Source organism: Callorhinchus milii, unplaced genomic scaffold (genome assembly GCF_018977255.1).
Source record: "Callorhinchus milii isolate IMCB2004 unplaced genomic scaffold, IMCB_Cmil_1.0 Scaffold10, whole genome shotgun sequence".
NCBI classification, from domain to species: domain Eukaryota; kingdom Metazoa; phylum Chordata; class Chondrichthyes; order Chimaeriformes; family Callorhinchidae; genus Callorhinchus; species Callorhinchus milii.
Window position 1 is genome coordinate 6,656,889 of NW_024704751.1, and position 24,297 is coordinate 6,681,185.

At 42.6% G+C, this 24,297-nt stretch overlaps 1 protein-coding gene across 2 annotated transcripts; it reads right to left on the reverse strand.

Moving 5' to 3' along the window:
- Window positions 1-6,389: 6,389 nt before the first annotated feature.
- kiaa0753 (KIAA0753 ortholog) lies at window positions 6,390-24,157 on the reverse strand. Of its 2 annotated transcripts, none has more exons than XM_042338921.1 (18): window positions 24,028-24,157; window positions 22,231-22,375; window positions 20,672-21,290; window positions 20,095-20,201; window positions 19,649-19,711; window positions 19,037-19,249; window positions 18,291-18,486; window positions 17,762-17,991; window positions 17,011-17,168; window positions 15,778-15,897; window positions 14,683-14,772; window positions 14,214-14,301; window positions 13,512-13,595; window positions 12,723-12,893; window positions 11,726-11,807; window positions 11,038-11,158; window positions 9,174-9,398; window positions 6,390-7,062 (listed from the first exon to the last, which is right to left on the reverse strand). In XM_042338921.1, the coding sequence occupies exons 2-18, from the start codon at window positions 22,366-22,368 to the stop codon at window positions 6,945-6,947; spliced, it is 2,823 nt and encodes a 940-aa protein (XP_042194855.1). In that variant the 5' UTR covers window positions 22,369-22,375; window positions 24,028-24,157; the 3' UTR covers window positions 6,390-6,944. The 2 variants fall into 2 exon arrangements, with proteins under 2 accessions (XP_042194855.1, XP_042194856.1); XM_042338922.1 differs by lacking the exon at window positions 6,390-7,062 and adding an exon at window positions 7,452-7,586.
- Between the last annotated feature and the right edge of the window lie 140 nt (window positions 24,158-24,297).

A 24,297-nucleotide genomic window follows, 5' to 3' on the forward strand; every position in this document is an offset into this window, starting at 1 on the left:
CACACAGGCCTTAAAAGTTTTATATTTTTACACAGCAAAAAAAACACTCAATGCCAATGTAAATTTCCCTCAACGAGCTTTTGTTGGCGAACAAGTTATCAATTACATGACTGACTGGTTGTGATCAAATAATAATTATAATCCTTGCATTTGACATAGCATCTTATCGTGGCTTTGAGATGTTTCGAAGCGATTCCACAGAATGTACTGTACTGTATTGTAAAGTGGATTGCCAATTACAGCCAATTACCCACAACAGTGTCCCACAAAGAGTCGTGGATTGAGTGATAAAATTATTATTACTTTTAAGAAGATTCACATAGTCCATGGGAGATGGAAAGCACGGTCGACGAGATGAGATGGGTCTTGATGGAGGCGAGGGAGGGGGTGAGGCGAAAGGACTGCGGGACGGAGTTCCGCAGGGCGGGGGCAGAGTGGCAGAAGGCCCGCCCCCCCGCAATAGCGGGGCGAGCTAGGAGGGGGACGTGAAGCAGGCCGGAGCACGCTGAGCGGAGGAGGAGGTTGAGCGTAACAAGATGAGCATTGAGCTGAATACCAGAAGCAGTTGGGAAAAAACTGAGAGAGAGGACGAGAAAGGGACATTGCAGCAGATGCAAAACATGCCCCATAAGAATTCAGTGGATTTACAATACAATGCCAATTCATATAATTCGTGGGAATAAACAAGGTTATTTTCTACATTTTACATAAACACCACAAACTTTTAAATAGATTTAATTCAAAACAAAGCAACGTGTGGGTATGACATTAGAGGGCCAGTTCTTTCTCACACACACAATATCATAAACACTCCATAAATAGAGCCCAGCTCAATGTTTATCAGTCATTTTACAGGCTACGTCATGGCCAAAGAAGACAAGAGGCAATGTAAACTTGTCTGCGCTTGGTTTACCCACAGCTCATTGTGGCTTTGGAGACATTTTCCTTCCTACTGACTTGTACCACATTCTCCCACCATATTTACCCAAAGCCACCGAATTGGATACGGACAACACCGTTCAATACCCACTTCAATAGAGAAGTTCATTACAGCGCCACCGAGTGACAAGAATCATTTTACAGACGAGGAGCAAGAATCCTCCTTGCGGTTGATCCAGCCCCTTTCACATCGGGAGGACGTCTCACAGCGCTTTCACACGACTTTATTGTAAAGAGTATTTTGCAGGTGAACGCTACAGCCAATTGGTGCACAGCGATGTCCCACGAACGGCCATGAGGTGAACGACCAATTTTATCTTGGCCAGGACAACCGGGAGAAATTCCCTTCTCTTTTCGCAAAGCACCACGGCATCCACAGGCACCCAAACAGGTCAAATGGGACCTCGGATCAACGTTACATCCGAAGGACGGCACCTCCAACAATGTAGCACACCCCCTAGACTGCGTGGGAATGTCAGTCTAGACCATCAGTTCAAAGTTCTGAAATAAGGCATAAACTCTGACTCAAAGGTGACAGTGCTACCGACTGAGACACGCTGGCAGCTGAGTAATAATAATAATAATCCTTGCATTTGACATAGCGCCTTATCACTTCGTTGAGACATCTCAAAGCGCTTCATAGAATATACTGTACAGTGAATTGACTGTATATTTTGTGGGCGAAACGCGGCAGCCAATTGCGCACAGCGACGTCCCCACAAACAGTCATTGCGCTCAAAAAGGCACAAATGTCCGGGATTCGATCGCAATTCCTACAATTGTTTTCGAGATTAAGTAGGTACACAACAGAGCAAGAGCATGTGTGTACATCAACCTTTCCTGCAAAAGTACAATAGTTCCTGTTGTTAAAGGCAAGAGTTTAATCAGTTAGGCTTGGGGGAGTAGAGGGTGGGGGGGGAGGAAAGATTGGGAAAAAGAGTCAAGGAGCCCAGGGGATTGTATGAAGCAGATAGAAGTTGATGGCAATTGACAATCACAGACCAGAGGCAAAGAAGACAGTTAACATGTCACCCGACAGCCACGATGGGGAAAAAAAACCTTTATTTCCAACTGGTCAGATCAATAACTCATCAAAAAAAAACATTCATTTGTGACCCGAATTGTGTGGCAAAAGTTATCACAGTGATTCTCATTCTCAGTACAATTACTGCACACTGGGTCATTAGGCTTTTCATCCTGTTGCTGCTTTCTGCTGCTTGAATTTGCTTTCAAACGAGATTTCCATTAAATAACTGAGTGCTTCGTGCTAATCTGGGGTCGCACAGACCAGACCCTGGCCTGTTTATCATCTTTCTCCCCCCTCGTCCCCCTCCTCGCATTAAAATAGTAAAGCCAGTCGTAAACCCTGTGGCACATAAGGCACAATCAACCTTATTAGACATGGTTCCTTCCACACCGTTAATCTTTTCACTTCTCAAGAGGTTGTTTCTCCACAGACAGCTGGATTTCTAAAAATTCCTTCAGTAACACGTTGCTAAGCAACATATTTAGCAGGATTACGGCTTGTGGCAGACATGCTATTTTGCCCGCACATCAATAATGCTCAGTATCTCAGCACATCAACGCACAGACGTGATTAAATGAAAACATTTCTCAACCCAAGTATTGGGAGCAGGAGTCCGAAACTGAAAAAGGGGGAAAAAAAAAGATGGGTTTTGAAACGAAAAGGTTAAATGGCAATTTTGGGGGCTCTAACTTTCCTTACTCCTCTCAAGCTCTGAACGGACTCTTCCCGATGCCCCATGCACTCACTCCCCACATTTTCTCTGTGTTGACGTCAAAGCAAACTGGCTCAATGCTGCATTTGGGAAATTTGGGGGTTGGGGGAGGGAAGGGAATTCTGGAAAGATCAGGTCAGACATGTTTTTCATCGGGCTTTGGAAGCCTCATACTCTGCATAAATCTTATTCAATGTATGATCCTTGACTGATACAACCTATGTGAGTGAGGTTTACTGTAATAGAGTCTCCTTCTGGATTGTTTTCTATCCAGCACCTTGGGATGTCCTCCTGACCTGAAATGCACTATACAAATGTAATCTGTTGTTGTTTGGGGGGAGATTGGGGGAAGGAGAGCATGTGCTGAATGCTACTTGTCGCTATGCACAGCCAGAGATTCTGCAGCAAGACCCTGCAATATTACTGAAGAAATTTTCATTGTGATTATAAATTGGGGGTAGGGGGAGAACGGAGAAAACTTACGTGACCTACTTAAAGTAATATTATTGGCAGCTTCTTCAAATACACTTGCTTTATCTTTTATCCTTTTTGATGGCTTTGATGTAGAATTAACTATTATCTAAATTGGATTCAAGGCTCCTTTTATGCTCAAACCTATGCATGCGAAGCAAAGTACGGTGCCAATTTCAATGAGCGTTCTTTTCATTAAAATGTGGCACTTTTCTGTGAACTCCCAGCTTAAGCTCAGCTCCCAGTGATGCTCCGAGCCGCTCCTTGGTCTAAACAAAGCTCTTGTGATGATGAAATTCTCTTGGGCATTTGTTCTGAAGTTTATTCATTACACATAATTTGGATGAAGCAAAATGCCCTTTTCCATTCAGCAGATTCTCCCGGTTTAATGACTGTATTTGCATTACGAGAGCTTGAATTATCAAGAAAGAGAGAGAGAGAAAAAAGCAAAAGTGCATCGCCAGTTATTCGTCACACAGATATGCTTGTTAGCAGTGTTTGGAATTTGCAGTGTATTTCATGTACTGCACAAGGAGGAAAGGCCACGATTCTCTCTCCACACACCAAAGTGACGCACGTCCCTGCAATTTTCTCCCCCAGCTGAACAACAGCAACAACAAATTACATTCACACAGCACCTCTAGCATTGGGAGGATGTCCCAAGGCTCTGGATAGTTAGGGATTTGGACCTGAGCTGGGGTTTGGGATCAGGAGGGGTGGAGGGGCTGACCAAAGTTGTAATCGAAGAGGAGGGTCTTGAGACAGGCCTTGGAGGAGGCAAGGGAGGGAGCGAGGCGAAGGACTGAGGGATGGAGTTCCAAAAGGTGGAGGCAGAAAAGCTGAAGGCTGAACAGGGAAACCAGCCACAGTGAAATTGGCACATCCTGTAAACTCAACTAAAATATTCCTCCAAACTGCAAGAAATACCAGCTGCTACTATTTTTTTAAAAAAAAGATTTATTACATTAAAAACACATAATTCCGCACAAAAACTTTTTTAAAAAAATGTAAACTCTTTCCTGTTAAAATATTTTTGTCAAATAAATCTTATATTGCTCACAGTTCAACTTGCCCAAGATCAAACAAAAAGTCCAATTTTAGTTGATGCCCAAGTCTATAAGTTTATTCTTCTTCAAGCAATTTTATATTAAAATATTAGCTAAGATAAAAGCACGCAAAAAATATTCAGCTCTGAATTTTTGGGTTTCATACAAGGATTGTCGTAATTACTTATTATAATTGCCTGACTGAAGGCAAGAACATTGGCGTTTAGATGAGAAGAAATATCAATGCAATGATTTCCTTTTGTTAATTAGCTCTTTATTCGTATACACTCTCCCTATCTGTGTTGGGTCAGGTCGATGTGATGAATAAATCTGTGCGTAAAAATTAATTTCAAAACTAGCAGTTTCAATTCTGTGCCAATTTTCTCTTCCGAAGCTCACAATTTGAACCATTTTCCAATTAAATAAGTTGTTGCTAAGGTTTGCCTTCCCCCCAGCATCACCCAAGATGCACAAAATGTGTTTAACTGTCACAGAGTTAAAACAAACATGAATTTTCTCATTCAATAGTGCAATTTCAAATAAGCAACAGATTTTTTTTTTAAAAAAAGCCTTTTTCTCAAAATCAACCACTTTGACACAGGAAGTCCACAACACGCATATTATTTAAATAGTGATTTTTTTCCCTGCTACTTAAAATAAATCAAGACAGCTTGTGTTGGACTCCCCCTTTATAAAGCTCTCCAAGACGCGACGGGCGCTATATAAATTCAATTTGTTATGGTTGTTATAATTGACCGATTCACGAGGGTAGGCTTCAGATTAGAATAGAAAAACAATGCTGAAGATACTACTTTGTTCCATTTATTGTTCTAGCTACTCATTGTAAACCTCCACAGCTCTTAAAAGCTTTTGTACGTACGAGCTGAACAAGCACCCAAGTCACGCAAACCAAAGTACACAATGAATGTGTGTGTACCACCTTCCCCTTTCTCAGACTCCCTGAGAACAAATCCAAGAGCAGGTTTGAGCATTCCTGCAATTATTTTAGCAAAATTTATTGCACATGGGTCACTGCGGTGAATGGAAGGAATTACAAAATCTGAAAGATGTTTTAGTGGTAGTTATACCTCAAGTGCATTATCCTTGGTTATTTTACCCAGCAGGTTTATAAAACAAGTTCTCTACCATGTAGAGAACCATGATGTTTAAATATAAAACAGAACAAGCTTCTTCGGGTAAGTGCATTGGACTGTGAAAGAGGGCATCATTAATGGCTTTTTCTTAAGAGGTGCCAAGAAGCTTGGGAGATAGAGGTGCTTAAAGCTCACAAGAAGAAAGTGATCATCTCTTGCGGTAGGCTAACTGACAATTTGGATGTCTTTGGGGTCAGGGAAAGGAGGAATGAAAGGAGTTGGACCTCACAGACCTGAAACAATCTCAGTTACCCAATAAACATATTAAATTCCTGCACCATAAGCACAGGCCAATTCTTAAAATTGGAAGCCAGCCACCTGCATGACACTTCCCAATTTGGCAGGGCTGCAAGCCTACAAGTTGAAGTCAGTGGTGCCTATAAGCTACTGTGCTGTTTTGGCTGCATATACTCAAGAAAATCTGCATAATTTCCTTCAACTCTACAGTATCGCAGACCTTGCCCTGGAAGCTTCTTGTCTGGAAGAAGCAGGTAATTAGAGTTCTGCTGAAGCACCATTCAAATTTTGGGTGGCATCTGGATTAAGACTAAATCAGTTCCACAGCTGAATTCTCAAAAGAACCAAGAATATTAAGATGGGAAACTCCTACACGTCCTTGGCAGAAAAGCCAGAGAAAATGCTAATTAATCCCTGTACTGGCACCCGACAGATCAAGGCATTAAAATCGTACCCGATATTTGTGGTGACGTTTAAACAGCAAATATCATGTATTAGGGTCTCAATACAAAAACAGCCAAATGACAACAGATCTAATAGAGTGGTTCAAGTTGCTCTGAAGAACATCTTGGCCAGGAACTAGGTTGACATCATGGGAAGTGGCTTTCAAATAAAATCCGTAATGGAAACCAAAGAGTGAAAAGCTTTATAATAATCCTTGCATTTGATATAGTGCTTTACCACATCTTTGAGACATCTTAAAGCACTTCGCAGGATACACTGTAAAGTGAATTGATTATATTTTGTGGGCAAATGCCAATTGCACACAGCAGTGTCCCACAAACAGTCATGGATTGAAGTGACCAATTTTTTTNGAAAGAATTATTACCGCCGGAAAAGCAAACTTCCATGGTTTGTTTCTTTGAAGAGTACAAGGAAGGCATTGAGACATTGGCTTAAAAAGCCTGAACCTCTCTACATAAACCAATCAACAGAACATCTCAGCTTCCAACCACCAGTGAATTTTATGACAAAGTTTGAGGTTAAAGTAAAATGACTCGTCACATATTACGTTTGACGCATTGGCGTTCCTCTCACCACTAACTGTGGCAACTTTGAGAGTAAAAAGGAACTCGGTTATCAGCACACATGGTTAATCTCGTTAATTTAGTGTCTTCAAGAATATCTAACCCTTGTTTTTTTTCTAATCACCCAGATAATTGTCAATGCTGAAAATTGGGTTTGTAAATAAAAATTCAGTGTATTTGGAGTTGAGCTGTATGGGAATCACACTAAGCACCATGGTTTTTCCACATCACAGTCCATAGGTATCTTGGGAAGCATAATGGGAACACATTTACTATTGTGATTTAAGGCACTTTGCTGAAACGCTCTGGTTTATTTCAGGAGTGCTGCTTTTACTCCACGGGTTGCATAAATTCAGAAGTGAACAAAGCTTCTGCATACTCCTCACACACGTCTTGCAGTTCAACCGCTACATCACGCAAACCTTCGTCCAAGAGTTCTTCAGCCAAGCTTTGGAGGAAAACACACAGGACATAGCATCAGTCAGGCCACAAGGTCCATTCAGTAGATTTACATGGCTTTGAGAAGTTACCGTAAATCATCAACACCAGACACAGAATGAAAAATGTGGGAGGCGGGGGAGAGGAGAGAAAGCCTGGCACGGACACAGACTGCATTACTTCCCATACAATGGTGTCCTTGCTAAAGTAGATAACACCAAAGAAGAGTTTGAATAGAAGAGATTGAGGGAAATGATAAGAAGGCAGATAAGAGGGTTGACTTGTCAGAAGGATGGGATTACAAGTCTGAAAGGTCTTTTCTTGTTCCCAAAATATCGCCTAAGTGGCGACTCAGTAACCAGAAATACGTCATGCTGACTCACTGGAACTGCTCTCCAGGAATTCATTGTGTCAGTCGATCTCCTGTGCATCTGTGTGACGTATTTCAATTAAGGAATCCCGTTAACATGATGTACGGTAGACCCCTCGGTTTTCATTTAGTAGTTTCTACCACTCAGTTTGCTGCACAAAAGCCTGAATTTAAAACGCAAAAACACATTCTCTAAAAATCTCAGGCCAGCTGTGGATTTTTGGTGCAATGGAATTCTTCCAACCAACTGTTGCCATACATCACACCTAATTTCATCAACTAATCCATAATAAATGGCATCTATAAAACCCAGCGTTTTTGATTTATTAAAACCTTTTGTAATCCTCAAAGCTCATCGGCATCAGCCATAGACTGAAAACAATCTGCAAAGGTATTTGGCTGGGCATTTATAGAAAGAATGAATGATGGAACAAAGCCAACGTTATTATGAACCCATAAAACAATCAAACGTTCATTGGACAGTTGAATAATTTAAAGGGAAAGAAAAGCAGACACTTAACAAGTTATTGTACTGCAAAAGCCATTCATGCCGACCTTCAGATTGAGGTGGATTTTCCATTCTTCAAATAGAACTGCATGGTAAAGGCCAAAGAGAAATACATGCAAATGTTTCAAACTTACACAGGTATGAAGCGCAAAAAGTTTTTAAAAAACAGAATCGAAGGAAAGAGAGATTAAACCTGAAAGCTTCAAAAGGTTTCTCGTGTAATAAGCATTACAAACTGACCGCCACAAGAAGACCTTATTTCTTTTGAATTATCTTTAAAACCTGCAGTATCTTTATGGCCCTAATAAAACCGTCTGGCACGATGGCTAAATCATAACGAGGCCATTGACGTACGACTTTCCAAAGCACTTTGCACAGAACCAAGAATATTTTTTTGCATGAGTCACTTTCTATTATAAATACATAAAATATTCAGCAACATCTTTGCATCTAATGTGATGAGCGAAAAATAATAAAAAAAGATTATTCTTTCACCTACTCAAATATGCAGGTACAGTTTTTCTGTCTTTCAAAAGATGGGCTAACACTATATTAATTGTTTTCAGAGGATTAGTCAAGCCAGGAATCAGGTGATGTTGTACTTATACTAGGAATTTTGTGTTACATCTATGGCGGGAGACCTATTCTGCACTTGTCCTGTCCCGAACTTCCCAATTACTGGACAGTTGAGGTCCACTTGACCTAGAATTGTGTTGCCCACCGGGAAGCTCGCAGAGGTGTCCCGACCTAGTGAGGCTCAAACCGACGTTTGTGAGACATGGAATGAAGCAACCAGTGACTATCCTCCGGGGGGTGGGGGAGGGCGGTGGTGAGAGATGTTTGGATGTGCATTACAGCAAACAGTCCAGCTTTTGGAGAGGGCCAAATCGACAAGTGAATCAAGCTATTCAAAAGTGGCCAGGCAATCAACGCAGAACATAGCTAATAGAATAAACTGCGGTAATCTGCTTGAAATCTAGCTTTTTTCGACACAAAACAAGTGAAATATCAGCAAAACAACTGACAAAGAAGACTGTGTTGAGGAGACTAGCAGCTGCAATTATGCAGGCTGGGAAAGGAGATATTTTGTGCACAGGACATTAAAGGTGAAAATAGTTAGAATGCGCTGTGGTCAGTACTTCTTGTCCCAGAGCAGTGTGTGTGTGTGTGTGTGTGGTGGGAGGCGTGGGGGGGGCGGGGGTGGGAGAGGAGGAGGAAAGATTTAAAAAAACACACAAGTTACCTTTCAGTTATTAACCATGGATTGAATTTTCCAATGGGTTCATGAGAAATCATTTTTAAGTGCTGGTCAAACCTCTCTTGGTAACGACGAATACTTTGCAGTGTACTTTCAGGTAAGGACAATACATTGCTTCCTTGCTTTCTCCAGGTACATGACACATGGGGCGTTGGACGTAACGAGATCCGAGCAGGCTGCGGTCTTTCATCCCATGCCAAGTCCTCAGCCCTAAATTAAAACAGCAGAGATTAGGAATGGGACAATAATAACAATTCTTGTATTTGATATAATGCCTTGTCAAGTCTTTGAGATGTCTCAAAGCACTTCACTGAATGTACTGTAAAGTGAATTGACTTCATATTTCGTTGGTGAAACACAGCAGTGTCCTACAAACGGTCGTGGATTGAGGTACCAAATTATTATTCTTTGTTTGAGAGGGACTATTACTCCCAGGAAAGTGATCCGCCAATTGACTAACAAACAGGTTCCAATTTACTAATTTGTAAACAGAGATGTGTGGAGTAAGGAAACTTGCCTAATGCTTTGCATGGCCCGGGAATCGAACCCAGGTCCTCTCGCTTGAGAGAATGGGGGCGAAAGACACGCAAACATCCATCTTCACTGCAACTAAAGCCTTAAATGTGAACCGGGCACAATAGCAATTCAAGGCTGGTAGAAAAAAAAAGGATTGTGAAGAGAGTCTTTTTGTAATATATTCAACACAAGTACAAAATACTTTTTTGGGGGGGATTTCGCACAAATCCTGTCTTTTACCCAAAGGCATTTAATTAAAAAAAACTAATTGAACTCCACTATTTTAACCATCTTTCTCCCAGCCCCAGAATATTAAGATGTTGAAATGCTGACAAGTCCCTGACAATCACGCCTTTGCGATCGCCATTTCTGGAAGTAGATGCCAGGAGCCACAGAATTCTGGCACACACCCACATCCGATGACTTCACAATGCAGTATATTATCAGTAATGTCACCAGATTGCAGACCAGAAGTCTTTTGCACTTGTTATTTTCTAGCTGGATGTCTGATAATCACCATTATGGTGGATATTACCATATGAAGAATGATGAATAGCCTGCAAACTTCCACCAGCTGATGCACATTATTTAAAAGCACTCCACGCAAAGCTGAGAAATGTCTCCAAGTTTCTGAACAAAACTATTTGCAGTTAATCTGTTCAGTCAGTCATATGATTTCTCAGTATTTTTCTGTCGTCAGAAATGCCACTTTATTGGACTTTTAAGTCAAAAAGCTATTTGCGTCAGACAAACGGGCTCATGGTCAAGCCAGTACAAAACATTTCCTAATAAGCCTTTAATAACATTAAAAAACCTTCAATGACCTGGATGCTACCTTAATTTCTATCAACATTACTTTGCCAGTGTCAGTGAACCCAGGTCCTCTCGCTTGCGAGCCGAGTGCTCTAATCAATACGCTATAGGACTCCACCCAAATGATCACTGATATCCTTAGTATAATATTATGCCCTTAAACTGCTCATCTATCCCACCCATCTTTGACAGAGACGTTTCAGAGTAAAATAGACACTGGGAAATAAGGGTATCAGAACTAGTCGGCCACCCAAAGCAGGCAGATAGGACGTCGGTTGAACCTTTCATTCAAAGGATGACACCTCCAGCAATATTAAAAAAAAGGCAAGTAAGTGGGATTAAAATATCTTCTATGATCCAATAAATTAGTGGAACAGGCTCAATGCATTGAGAGCAACTTTTCTCTTGTTCGTACTTGCATTTCAAACAGGAAAGTACAAACAGCAGCTACACCCCCTCAGAGCGAACAGGGGAGGAAGTGAAATTGCCATCATGCCAAATTATTGTAATCAATACTTACTCAGCCTCCAAAGGCCTCTGGAGTATTATATCTGGTTCAGGCACACTCTTCTCAAAGGGTTTGGTGATTGTGAAGGGCTTTGGAGTGTGTGGTTTCGTATCAATGGAGACAAATGCTCTTTCTGTGAGAACAACAAGGTCATTACAAATATTTCACAGGACAGTAATCCCCACCCTCCTTCCTGCAAGATATAGAAATATATTAATTCAAGCTCTTATTTCTGCAGCTTCTACGTGCAGAGATACTGAAATTGAACCAATAAAGTGACCGGGGTGGGTGGGGAAGATTGTTATGGTCACGGCAATTCAATCATATTAAATTGTAAAGATTAAGGATTTAATAATAAGCTTTACTACTACCAGTGGATTAAATCCACTGAAAAATGCTACATCATTGGCTCGGCGATGGAAATACCCTGCAACAAAGCTTGGAACAAAAACCGTTGGCAACTGGTATCCGACTAATGTAATAGCTTCAGTTCCCACCCATCCGCCCCAATACCTTCATTAAGCAAGATTGCAGAGAAAACGAATATCCAGACTAAAAGACAGAGGGGGCAAAATTAATTCACTTAAAAACTATCAGAGAAAGAGGAAAGTTTAATCATTCTGTCTGGCGACAGATGAAAGCCAAAGGAGCTCAGATGACCACTTTGTATCTGTCCGTGCAGCCCAAAAAACAAACGAACCTCGTTTTTCTTCTTCAGCCCAGAAATCAGGATCAGCGTATTCAATCTTGCAAACTCTTCTGCGAACTTCCTCCTGATAGTTCTGACAGAGGGATGAATCATGCCGTCAAAAACTAGGAAAGTACTGGAATAGTACAGACTGTACTTCACAGAGAAAACAGCCATCAAAGTACAATGGCTCTCCAACAGTCAATTTACTTTACAATATAATAATAATCCTTGCATATGATATGGCATCTTATCACATTTTCAAGATGTCTCAAAGCGCTTCGCATAATACACTGTAAACTGAATTGACTGTATATTTTGTGGGCAAAATATCTGTGAAGTGCTTTGAGATGTCTCAACAACGATAAGGCTCTATATCAAATGCAAGGATTATTATTATTATTAGATATCTTCAATGTAGGCTGCATCATCTGGCACCAGGTTGTGCGTCAAAATACAACTCAACCCCTTGAACTTCAAAAAGATTAAAGGCTTCATCTTTCTCTTTGAGGTCCTCGCTCCATCCCATCCACCTTCAGTCTGGGAAGGCAAGGTCATAGTGTGTCACTCGCTCCCCACTGGACTGTCACAAGAAGAATTAATTGGGCAACAAGCAATGCCAGACCATAATAGGACAAAGCTGGACACTTCCACCACAGGCAAGGTCAGATGCCACAGGCTGCTCCATATCCAGGGTGTCCACAAAGTCACGTTACCCCCTGTACTGAATACAATTAAGTACTTTAAAGTACAATTATCATCATTCTTCCACATGTTGCAGTTGTTCGTCAGTGCACTGTACGGGGGTGGGGGTAACAGGACTCTGTACCCTGTACACCAGCAAGCTTCTGGTAGAGATCTGGGACGAGATCGTCATCACTCACAAAAGGAATGGTTAAAAGGGCGAAAGCTAAACTTGTGGATTTTTAAAAAAACAAACAAAAAAAGGCAGGCAATAAAGATCATAAAAGGATAAAATTAAATAAAAGTTCGCAACATCTATACTCACTTCCATCTCCTCCATCCTCTGCAGCATGGTCTCCAGCGTAGGGCTGTCTTGCATCACCACTGCCTCTTTCTGGGCTTTTGCATTTTGTTCCAAGTTCCACAGTTCTTGTGCCGTGTCCTCTAGTAGCTCGTCCAATAGGTTCTCACTCAGGAGGTCAGCGCTGGCTATAGCCTGCAGGAAAGTAACAAGGACAGCTCTGACCTTATTGACTAACAGTCTGTCATTTCATTTTGTCTGGGAAATGGATTGAGAGTGACTTCAGAGAACTGACCGGATTGAGCCTACAAGTGATCTGCCCCTCACAGTAGTCAAACAGCCTGACAACACTCACCGTCTGAGCTCATTCACAAATGATGCCCAGATGAGCAAGTTGCCGTGGTTTTTACCCTCCCCTATCCCAGGGACACAGAGATCCCATAGAGATCAAATAATTCAGCCCAGACCATGATTCAAGCCTATAACCTTCTGAGCAGCAAGGCATCGGACACTGCTTTTAACTGACGACCTTTAGAGGATTTCTGGCATGTGAGCCTCCGGCAGATGCTCATATTGAGTATTTGTCAAGTTCAATTCTTATATTAACAGTGACCAAAAAACAATCATTTGGAGCACTAGCTGGGTACTACGTCAACATACCTCAATGGCTGTTTGAGGTGTGGTTGTGAATACAATGGAGGCTGCATGATTACAAAATACAATCACTACACTTTACAGTAAATCCTGTGAAGCATTTTGAGACATCTTCCCTATTTGAAAGGCACAATATAAAATGCAAGGATTATTATTTACCTTGTTAGTGACTTGTGAAGATAGCTGCTGTTGCAGTGATCCATCTTTCACTCGCTCTCTTTTCTCCCAAGAGTCTGTTAGATTCTGGCGAACAGGAAGATCGTGACTTTTTATTTAGAGATTCTAAACAATTAATGTACTAAAATTTGGCTAATGAATGCTGACCAGATGAGGAAAACTGGCAAATCAATACACCAACTGACACTTTGAAACACAATTTTTTAAAATAAATCAGGTGAATAAGTGAGAGTGGCTAACTTTGAAATCAAAGACACGACTGATTCAAGACAAGCCATGTAGTGGCCAGGACAATACTTGTAAGAACCACGACACTGTAGATCAGTGTGGTCTAACTGGCATCCCGAGTGGCAATTTCATCTGCCGCACCCTCACCCACCCTCCTCCATTTCATCTGGCCCACCCGCTCTCTCCAAAACCTGGAAATGTAGTTATCTTTTTGGAAGGAAAACACAAAAGTATTGCTTATGCAGTCCACGGACGTTTCTCAAATAGGGCATCCAGCCCTCGCCAGCCAAAAGGTTGGGCCACCCTCCCGTAGATGGATCACTGTCTGCAGTGATGTGGCACTTAAAAGCATATAATGCAAAGGTTTTTTCCCTCCCACCCATTTAAAAAGTTCTGATCTTAAAACAATGCAACCCCAATTCCCTTTTGGGGTGTTATTGTATGAAACAGTGATACCTGTACTTTGTCCAGCAAAGGTTGAAGCCTCCCTTGTATTTCTTCTTCTGCCTTTGAAACCAACTTTGAGGGGGATCGAGATTCTGGTCTAAAATAAAGATCAGACTTCAAGCTCTAAAGAATAGATGCAATTTAGTGCTGCAGTAAGAGATAGCCACTCATTCATAAAAAAAATTCCCCAAAACATAATTATAATTAAATGGCGGTTTAGAATTCAAATGCTTAAACATATTTAAATTATTAAATGTTTAAACATACTAAAATGCTTAAATATTCAAACATGTCATCAATATAGCTTTGAGTGCTTTGCCATTATTTCTATAGTAACACCTTAATATGCATTTCAATGTTGCAAAGAATAGCTGAAATTTAAATGCTTTGCAGAAATATTCCTCCCCCTCCAAATTGGGTTCCCGGTACTCAAATAACACAATGTAGAGGCTACACCAAATGTTAGGTTATAGAATACCTCATTTTCTGTATTCTGTCCATTTCTTGTTTGCAAAGTTGATTGAGTTCTTGCATCCTGCGAGCAGTCTCTGAATCAAGCCAGGCTAACCTAAAGACACAAAAGCATTTAAAAACAAACTGCCAAATATTAGTGATCCTTACATTTGGCATAGTTCCTTTCACGTCTGGAAGCCGTCCCAAAGCACTTCATAGGATATACAAGGTTTTTTCACTGCATTTTGTGAGCAAACACGTCCTATAACAATAGCTTAGGTGAGGTCACCTCTGTAAGAAAAACACTGTGGAATACATTACGACATTGGACTAACCATATTGACTGGTTTTAAAAAAAAGAAAAGCCGCAAGCAAATGTGGTACACACAGGGATCATGTTTTGCTGACTTCAGAAACACGTTCAGTACAGGTTTCCTGTCCTCTTGTTTTTTGCTGTATATGTGATTGTAGTCAAATGTACAATGCTGAATTACAATTCTTTGCAGTTATAAAAGATAAGCCTGGGTGCCCAGTCAGCTGTGTGAGGCGTTTTTTCAGACATCCTCCCGACATGAAAGGTGCTATATAAATGTAAATTGCATTGAATTACAGAAGTGGCCAGGGATGTACAATATTATTAGCTGCTGTTTTTCTTTCAAGGTTTGTTTGGGTCCACAGGAAAAAAGAATCCACTCATTTCAGGTCAATCAAAGTCTTCTTTTGTATTACAATTGGTTATGGTGCAGCAAGACTCCCTCTGCAGCAAGACTTGGTACAGAGATGAAAATTATGCAATGGACAGGAGAATACAGTATAACTTTACAAAACCAAAATGCTGCCTACTTTTTACAAGCATCTTTATGTTTTATTCAATGAGTAAAACCTGATTCAGCAGAGACTGTCTCATACACAGGTTGAGATAATTGGGTCTATCATTGCCTGAAAAGATGTCTTACATTTTTCTAGATGCATATCATTTCTTCCCAATGTCACATGGACTGTCACCAGGAAATTATTGCATATCAAACGCAATCATAAACTACTGTCACGAGAGGCAACACAAATAAAACACATGCCAAAACCCCACTGAAATTCGCTCCAGTAAAACCAGCATCTCTACCTGATTGCTTCGGTCTCAGCAGCCTCTTTCCTATCTTGTTCCACCTGTGTCCGTTCACCTCCTCCTGTGGGCTTGGGAGAGGAGGATCTCACTTTCGCTCCCTGCTTCTTCCACAGAGCTCTGAGCGTAAGAAAATAGATAATATTGACATCCATTCACACTGAATATATTAAAGAGCAGCCTGATCTTTTCTAAAAAAAACAGCAGCGCCATAAATTTCCATTACAATCGGAGTTGAAACTGCAGCTACCAAATTCATTGGTAGTAGTTACATAAGTGGCTAATGGTACTGAGCTGTACCAGAGCAGGAATGTGCAAGATTCAGTGCCTGGTCTCGGCCAGGACAGCCACCGAGATGTTAGAATTAGTCTCAAGGTTGCCACTAGATCTAGGAAAAGGAAAGGAATATATAAAACTATATACTTTTAAAAACGTGGTGGACGGGTATTTGAGGAGGAAGGGTTTGCAGGGTTATGGGGAGAGGGCTGGGGAGTGGGATTGACATTACATTGCTCTTTTCAAAGAGCCGGCACAGACTCAATGGGCCGAATGGCCTCTTTTAGGGCTGTACGATTCTATGATTCTATGAAATATTGTGGTAAAGTGTTTTTCAGTCGAGTACAGTGTCAGTTTTGCCCAACATGGTCATAGACGCCATCCAGACTCACACACAAAAGAGTGGCCCTTGGTTACGGTTGGCAGAAAGCACCCAGCACTTGTGGAGTTGTACCCCAAGACTACCTAGAGTCTTCTGGGCAGGAGCAAAGAAGATAATTCTTCAAGAACAGGGAAGTAAATAAATCAAACAGATACCTCTAGTACAGGTTATGGCCTACAAAAACAGAAGTGTACCAGCCGGAATGGTAAACTACCTTTAACTGGATCAAAAAGCTTAAACCGCTCAAGCTATACAGTTGGAATACAAGTGATGAAGTCATAATGCTTTGCTCTTAAGGTTCCAACAATAGTGACAAACTATGACCGAAATACAGCGCGACAGGTTTAACCAATGTGACCGGCAGATCCCAGTCATTGAATAAAAAGTGCAGTATAAATAAATAACAGGAATACAGTCTAAACAGTATACGAGCGCCACACCATCAACCCAATTATAGGAATGTTTGATCGATATTAAATCTCAACGCAACCTTCACTAATCAGGGGACAATTTTTTAAATATGTAACAAGAGAACGTACGACAGAAAACGGGAATCGTTCTATAAGAACACTTACCGCTGAGGACAACCTGGAGGGGATGTTGGATTTGGAGGTATCCAAGGAAGTCTGCTTTCTTTACTTGTTGCCTGAGTTTTCTTTAGTCTTGAAGACAACGTGGTCTTCTGGAAGCTCACGTTCTTTACAAGAGGACGTGCAGCTTTCTGGCCTTCAGGCTGTTAAAAGTGCATTCCAGACATAAAAACATAGGCAAGGCAAATGGTAATTGACTACATTATTCCAGTATTTCGGATAACTAAATACCTAAATGTGCAATGACACAGCCTGAGAAAATCATCCACTACGTCCTAGATTTTCAATTAGCAAACCAATCACCAGCAATTAGAAACATAGGAATTGCTAGCAGAAAAAAAAAGGTTAGCCTTCTCATCCTGGTAATCGCACGCTACAATAATGAAGGCATTGATAGCAATTAACATAGGGGATCTTCCAGAAGAATAAATATGCACTGGATCAAAGATTCCATGGCCATGCTTCAAAAAGAGTTTCTGTTGGTGTCCTGGTCAAAATTCACCATATAAAATTGGTCATTCACTTCATGGCTGTTCATGGGGATACTGCAAATAGACGTTTGCTTGCAAGTACACAGTCTCTTTATTTTACTAAAGAACTATGAAACGCTAAGAGACATTTCAATGTGACAAGGCACTATGTCAAATGCAAGGATTATTATTTTATACATAATACGCTCAGGATTTTCAATGAGAGGAAAACAGAAGCCAAGCACCAGTTAACCTTCCTAACTTACTTGCAACTTATTGGCCAACAATGCTCCTTTCTTAACAGAAGTTGCACTTTTCTCTGCAACACCTTTCTTCGAGGTTCCAGCCCTGTGCGAGGCCTCGAGTCCGGCCTTCAGGTTTGTGTTCCTCTCAGGAATTGGAGGGCCGTCCTTCTGCTGTTGCTGCCGGGAGTGACTTTGGGACATCTGATCGGAACACTGCTGTCTGAGAGATTCAGGGGAGTTCTGATTGTCATCTGTTTGGAACATTTTTTTAAAAAAAAACACACATAAATACATTTATTCATAGACGGCACCAAACCACACTATTTCGTTGATACCTTATTAGTTAAACATTCCAAATGTAAATTTGAGATGGTAAATCATATAGGGAAATAGACCTCACTTGACCCGCATTAGAGCTGCCCTTGTCCACTTCCGTTGCTTATTGGGCAATTTGCATCTTTTAAAAGGTTTCCTTGGTTTAATCAGCACCTTGGGACACCCTCCTGATGTGAAAGGCGCTATACAAATGTCATCTGTTATTTTAGCTTACCAGTCAGCGGTCTCCGTGCGGGCGACAATTGTTTGGGTGAGCCTGTGACAGGTAATTTTCTTGATCTTTCAGCAGAACTGCTTCTACGTTGACCTTGCGGTTTGACTCGGTTTAGCAGAGATGAACTTTGAGCCTTCTGTGAGGCTTCGTATGATTTATTTTGCGGCTGCTGTTTACCGAGCTCCCAATCAAGGTCCTGGGAGATTCAGAAAATAAATGGGTTTGGTTTTTGAATGGGAAATTTTTCTCCAACCCCCATGGCTTCAGAATGGTGGACAATAACAAAAAGTGTTTATCAGTCTCCGAATTCTCGCTCATCTCCCAACTCCGCCCGCCCCTCCAGCTTCTCTATGTGCACCCAAGTCCTATTCTCTTTGAAGAAGACACATATTGTTAATATATATATATATAAAACATCAAGACCATTGGTAAGAGGGATCTTTGTTAAAATAACAGATGAATTTCATGAAGTAACACACACTGGGAGAGTCCCAACTCCCATTCAGTAAATCTCTGTCATGCAAAGAGCTGAAAGGCAACAGCTCTACTTTACAGAGACAAAGGGAACAGATAGAAGGAAGGAGAAAATGCCTCTCGCACTCTACAAGCCTACGAACACTATTTGGATGATTCTATCATCCAGGAAACCTTATTAAAACCTTGATTCAAATCTTTGAAAAGGTAGAATGATTGTGGCATTATATATATATCTTAATATATTGTGTGCTTTTTTGCTCAAGTCTTACTTCAACTTGCTGGAGGACGTCAATAATGGAATCGGAGAGGGAAGCGTCCAAGTCAGTTTCCAGTCTGGCAGAGCAAAGAGATAGCTGTCGAATCAACTGGCCCAGCTCCTTGCACTGCACAGGAACCTGCTGCTCCATTTGCTGATTGACAAGCAGTTGTAAGGCACGAATGGCTCCTCGGTGGGCGGCTACCAACCTAGACATGGCTCGGGACTGAAACATTAAAGCGCCGTTGGTATCTAGCTCACAGCTACCTGATGGAATTGGAAACCATTAGCTTTGCTCTGGTTAAAAGATTCACTAAGCAAATCAACCAAATTATGTAACTGTAGAAAATGCATCTGGACATTATGAAACAACACTGAAAAAAACACACACTACACATATTCTTCTCTTTTTCAACACATATTCTACTAATTAAAGATACAATCTCAGGCAAAAAAACAGCAGTTCAATATTTATTACTTTACAGAGTGTGAATATACCCAATCACCTAAGAACAAACATCCCAGATTTAAATTTTCGCACTGAAATGTAACTAATTCTAACACGCACACCTATGTATTTGCAGCAGCATTTTCCAAAAGAAATATAAATCACCAGGCTCCTTACTTTCTTGGTGTGCTTTATTCCTGGTGGATGTTCCTTTTCTATCTCTTCCTGGATTTCATTTGCCTGAAATAAAAAGGTCAGCATTAGATCCCGAGTACCTCATATTAATAGCAAATCCGGCTTTAAATGTAAAAGCTCATTTTTTGCTTCTAAGATTTCTGATCACCTCATTCTAATAATGCTGAAACGCTCCTTTGTTACAATTCATAAACTGTTAAAAGATTTTTTTTTAAGTTCAATCACTAACCCATGATGTGGTTACACAGAGCTTTGTCACCAAATTAAAGTAGATTTACTTGACGGAGCACAAATCAATATTTGCAATTGGCTAATCCAGCTAATTTTAGAGAACATTGGCAAATTACTGTGACTTTGAAACCTGACCCACACTGAAACGGCCGACTCTGTTCAAAAACATATTGAATGTAAATGCACTCAAGGCTCACTTGCTGCTGCAGAACATACAGCATCCGCGCTGAGCGAATGCCCTGTTCTTGCCTCTTTTTCTGTGCTCTGTGTTCTTCATCGGGGTCAAGGACATCCACACATTTCTCTAGAAAAAAGAAAAACTCTCAACATGTAGTGCAGCAACGGTACAAAGCTTTTTTGTAAAACAGCTCCGACAGCTTACAAAAAAAAAAGCAATGTCAAACCCAAACAGATAGAGTGGTACTACTAGACCTTTGCCTAACAGTTCTCTATATGTGACTTTGGCTGGTTACACACCAAACTGTACCCCAACATGCACTTTTGAGCTCTCCCAGCCTCGGCTCTTGTCAACCCATCAACTCTGAGTCTGGTTTTAAGCATGGTGATGAGTTTCCCCATGTGTCAAACACCCCGTTGACCAAAGAAAACACTTATAATTCAAAAGAATTATTTCCAGTCTTCTACTGAACCCTGTGGAATGGGATCTCGTAAGCAGAATGTTCTAACTGGAAGTTGCATGAATGTCCTATTGAGTTAGCACAAGCGTTAATACAAAGGAAAAAACAAACGTACAAAATGATATGGATTTTATACCTTTCCTGGCAAGCTCCTCGATTTTCTGAATGTACTTGCTAAGTTCTGATCTCAGTCTATGGATTTCCTGGATGTCTTTATTGCGGTTGGACACTCTGGGGCGATTCAGCTGATGTCCTGGGTCACGAGTGGGTTCCTCGCGAGACAATGGTGAATCAGATTGGGCAAGCCTTGTCTGGCTAAAGTCTGGGGTGTAGATATAAACCCTTGCACCAGATTCTGTAAACTCTTCTTTGGAATCTCTACGTCCAGGTTTTACAAAGTTCTTCCCCTTTGACTGACTCTTGCCCTCTGCGACGTTCTCAACAGGTTTTGCCTTGCCTCGCCCAGGAGGTTTGGGCACTTCTGTTCGAGTTTGACCACGTTTGTACACGTAATCCTTCACTTTTTCCTCCAGCTGCCTTCTCCTCAAGTCTCGCTTTGCCATTTTAACAGCCGCGTTCAGTTTGTCTTCAGACACGGCAGAAAATTGAAGCCCATCGTCTGAACTTCTTCCGGCATTCAGGTGCACACTGCTTTCATTGGGTTTTCTTAGCTTTTCAATTATAATGGGACTGGGCTCTGAAAATCTCATTGCAAGGTTGGATGCTTCACCTGAGATGGCTTTATTGAATTGCAACTGTTTTATTTAAAAAAAATTGCTTTAGCAATTTGAACAGCTCATCTATTCTAATTCCCATCACCCTCCCCATCACATTTTATTGCGCAACAAAAGTGGGTGGCAGATGACCTGTTCCCAATGCAGGCTTGTAAACATTTAATAGAAAGTTTGTGTGGGGGAAGGTGGGGGTGGGGCAGTGATGTAATTCAGCCGTTCAATAGAAGTATGAATTTAAGTGTGAAATTCTGATCAGCAACTCCCTCTGCTGTCCGAGGCAGGATCAGGAACTTCTCATGTGAGGTGTTACAGGGTTAACTGGGCCCCAGTAACACTTAGCTGTGCAATGTTAAGTACTGTTAATACCTGTTTGCTTGCATAGAGACCTATTAAGTCTTAACGTCTCAAAGCACTTCAATCAGTTACTTTGGAAGTGCAAATCACTGACAGTTGCTACTTAAACAAATACAGCAGCTAATCTGCACCAGCAACGTGCCACAAGCAGCAGTGAAACAAATAACCAACTTGATTTCCAGGTGTCAAATTTGAATGAATATTACTTATGTACTCCTCCCGACGTGAAAGGCGCTCTATAAATGAAATCTTGTTGTTGTTGTTGTACTACAGTTGATACCACTTTCTCTTTATACCAATAATCAGTTCCTTAAAACCTGCAATTTTTGTTTTGTTATAAAGACCTCATGATAATACACTGTGCTCCCAGGAAGTGGAGATATCAATCATAGAACTTTCATTTACTGAGCAGACAATACGATACATGTTAATAATTAATATACGGATACTTGGGATTTCTATTCGACAACCAAATTCTACATTAGAACAATTTAAAAATGCTACACATTGTTTAACAAATTATTATCTCTGGTGTTAGATCAAGCAGTTACACGTGTAGACATTGTACTTAGCCATTGTAAAAATAATAAGTTCCATATTGAAGGACCTGAGTTTTGTAAAGCTGTACTCCACTCTGTTCACTCCTTCCAACATGTTGTCCGGCTGTCTTAGTTGGAATCCAGGTTCCAATATCACGGGCGAGGCTTTCAAACTGTGGGTGCTGATGCTGAGCGTTTGCAGCCATCCTGTATCTAAATTACTCAAGATTAGAAAGATCAAACAAATGATAACCAAATAATGTGGGTAACCATCAACATACATGAATAAAGCGAATAGACACACGTGTGCATAACAACCCAAACTTGATCATGTCATTTTGTATTCCATCACTTCATTCACTTAGCACTAGCTGTAGAATATTACTTTAATATTCTTAATATTAATATTTAATATTCTGCCCTTTTTGAAGTAAGTCCACCACCTGAACACAGCTCACACTCTGGATGTAGGCGATGCCACTCACAGCATGGAGGACATTAGCAGTATCCACACAGAACAGCAATTCATCCACAAACGACTCACACTCACGCAGCGCCTATTATTCAAATGAAACGTCTCGCACAAATCGAGGATAATTAGAAGTTGTCGTGTCGGCAAAAGCTGCAGATCTTTTGCAGCAGCGACGGCGACGACGACCCGCACGCAATAATGTGGTGAGTACTTATTTGAAGTAGAACGTTAATTGGATCCTTGACTTCACTTTGGTGATGAACCAACATAAATCCTGTGTTACAGTTTGTGAAAACTGACTCTCAACCAGTGCTGACACTTCCACCAGCAATTAGACACAGGTGCCAGGCACCGCGCGCCCACCCAAACATGGTGCCAGGCACCGCGCGCCCACCCAGACAAGGTGCCAGGCACCGCGCGCCCACCCAGACAAGGTGCCAGGCACCGCGCGCCCACCCAGACAAGGTGCCAGGCACCGCGCCCCCCAACAAGGTGCCAGGCACCCGCGCCCACCCAGACAAGGTGCCAGGCACCGCGCGCCCACCCAGACAAGGTGCCAGGCACCGCGCGCCCACCCAGACAAGGTGCCAGGCACCGCGCGCCCACCCAGACAAGGTGCCAGGCACCGCGCGCCCACCCAGACAAGGTGCCAGGCACCGCGCGCCACCCAGACAAGGTGCCAGTCACCGCGCGCCCACCCAGACAAGGTGCCAGTCACCGCGCGCCCACCCAGACAAGGTGCCAGTCACCGCGCGCCCCCAACAGTGCCCGCGCGCCCCCCAGACGAGGTGCCAGTCACCGCGCGCCCACCCAGACAAGGTGCCAGTCACCGCGCGCCCACCCAGACAAGGTGCCAGTCACCGCGCGCCCACCCAGACAAGGTGCCAGTCACGCGCGCCCACCCAGACAAGGTGCCAGTCACCGCGCGCCCACCCAGACAAGGTGCCAGTCACCGCGCGCCCACCCAGACAAGGTGCCAGTCACCGCGCGCCCACCCAGACAAGGTGCCAGGCACCGCGCGCCCACCCAGACAAGGTGCCAGTCACCGCGCGCCCACCCAGACAAGGTGCCAGTCAAATACACGATAAGGCGGACTCTCAATCCGCCACTGTTTGTGGGGCCACTGCCGCGCGCGATCGGCTGCCGCGCTTCGCCCCCGAAACACACAGTCGCTACGCTTCCCAGCACATTCCGCGAAGCGCTCGGGGACGTCTCGGAGAGCGCGATAAAGGCGCTGTGTCAAAAAAGTAGGAGCTCAGCCACCGCACAGCGGTGCGCAGTGAGGCCTCTCATTGTCGCCGCGGCTCAGCCCTTAGCGACGCCCCGGTTGCTAGGCGCCGACCCGGCTCGCTCGCTTCACCGGAGGAGCTCCGGCCACCCACCCGCGACTCACCGCGAACCGGGCACTTAACCCGACCGGGAGCTGAAAGCCACCGCCGAGCCGGTTGGAGCCGCTCGAGAAAGCCGGTCCCGGGACTCCGCTCCCAACGCCGAGCAGCAACCGCCGCGGCCGTTTAAAGTCTCCGCCATAATCAGGTTACGTTGTGGGGGTGGGGGGGGGGGGGGAGAGGAGGAGAGTGAGGGCTGATGGGATGGCGGAGGACTGACAGGAGGACCTCCAAGCGGGGGCGGCCAGGATGGGACGGCTTCTTACGTCCAAAGG

Coding starts and splice junctions, on each gene's coding strand:
- kiaa0753 (XM_042338921.1), bottom strand. CDS start 22,368: ATGGCTGCAAACGCTCAGCATCAGCACCCACAGTTTGAAAGCCTCGCC. Junction 18,487..19,036: donor ACGTCCTCCAGCAAGTTGAA/GTAAGACTTGAG, acceptor TGAATCTCCCAG/GACCTTGATTGGGAGCTCGG. Junction 17,992..18,290: donor CGCACGGAGACCGCTGACTG/GTAAGCTAAAAT, acceptor TGTTCCAAACAG/ATGACAATCAGAACTCCCCT.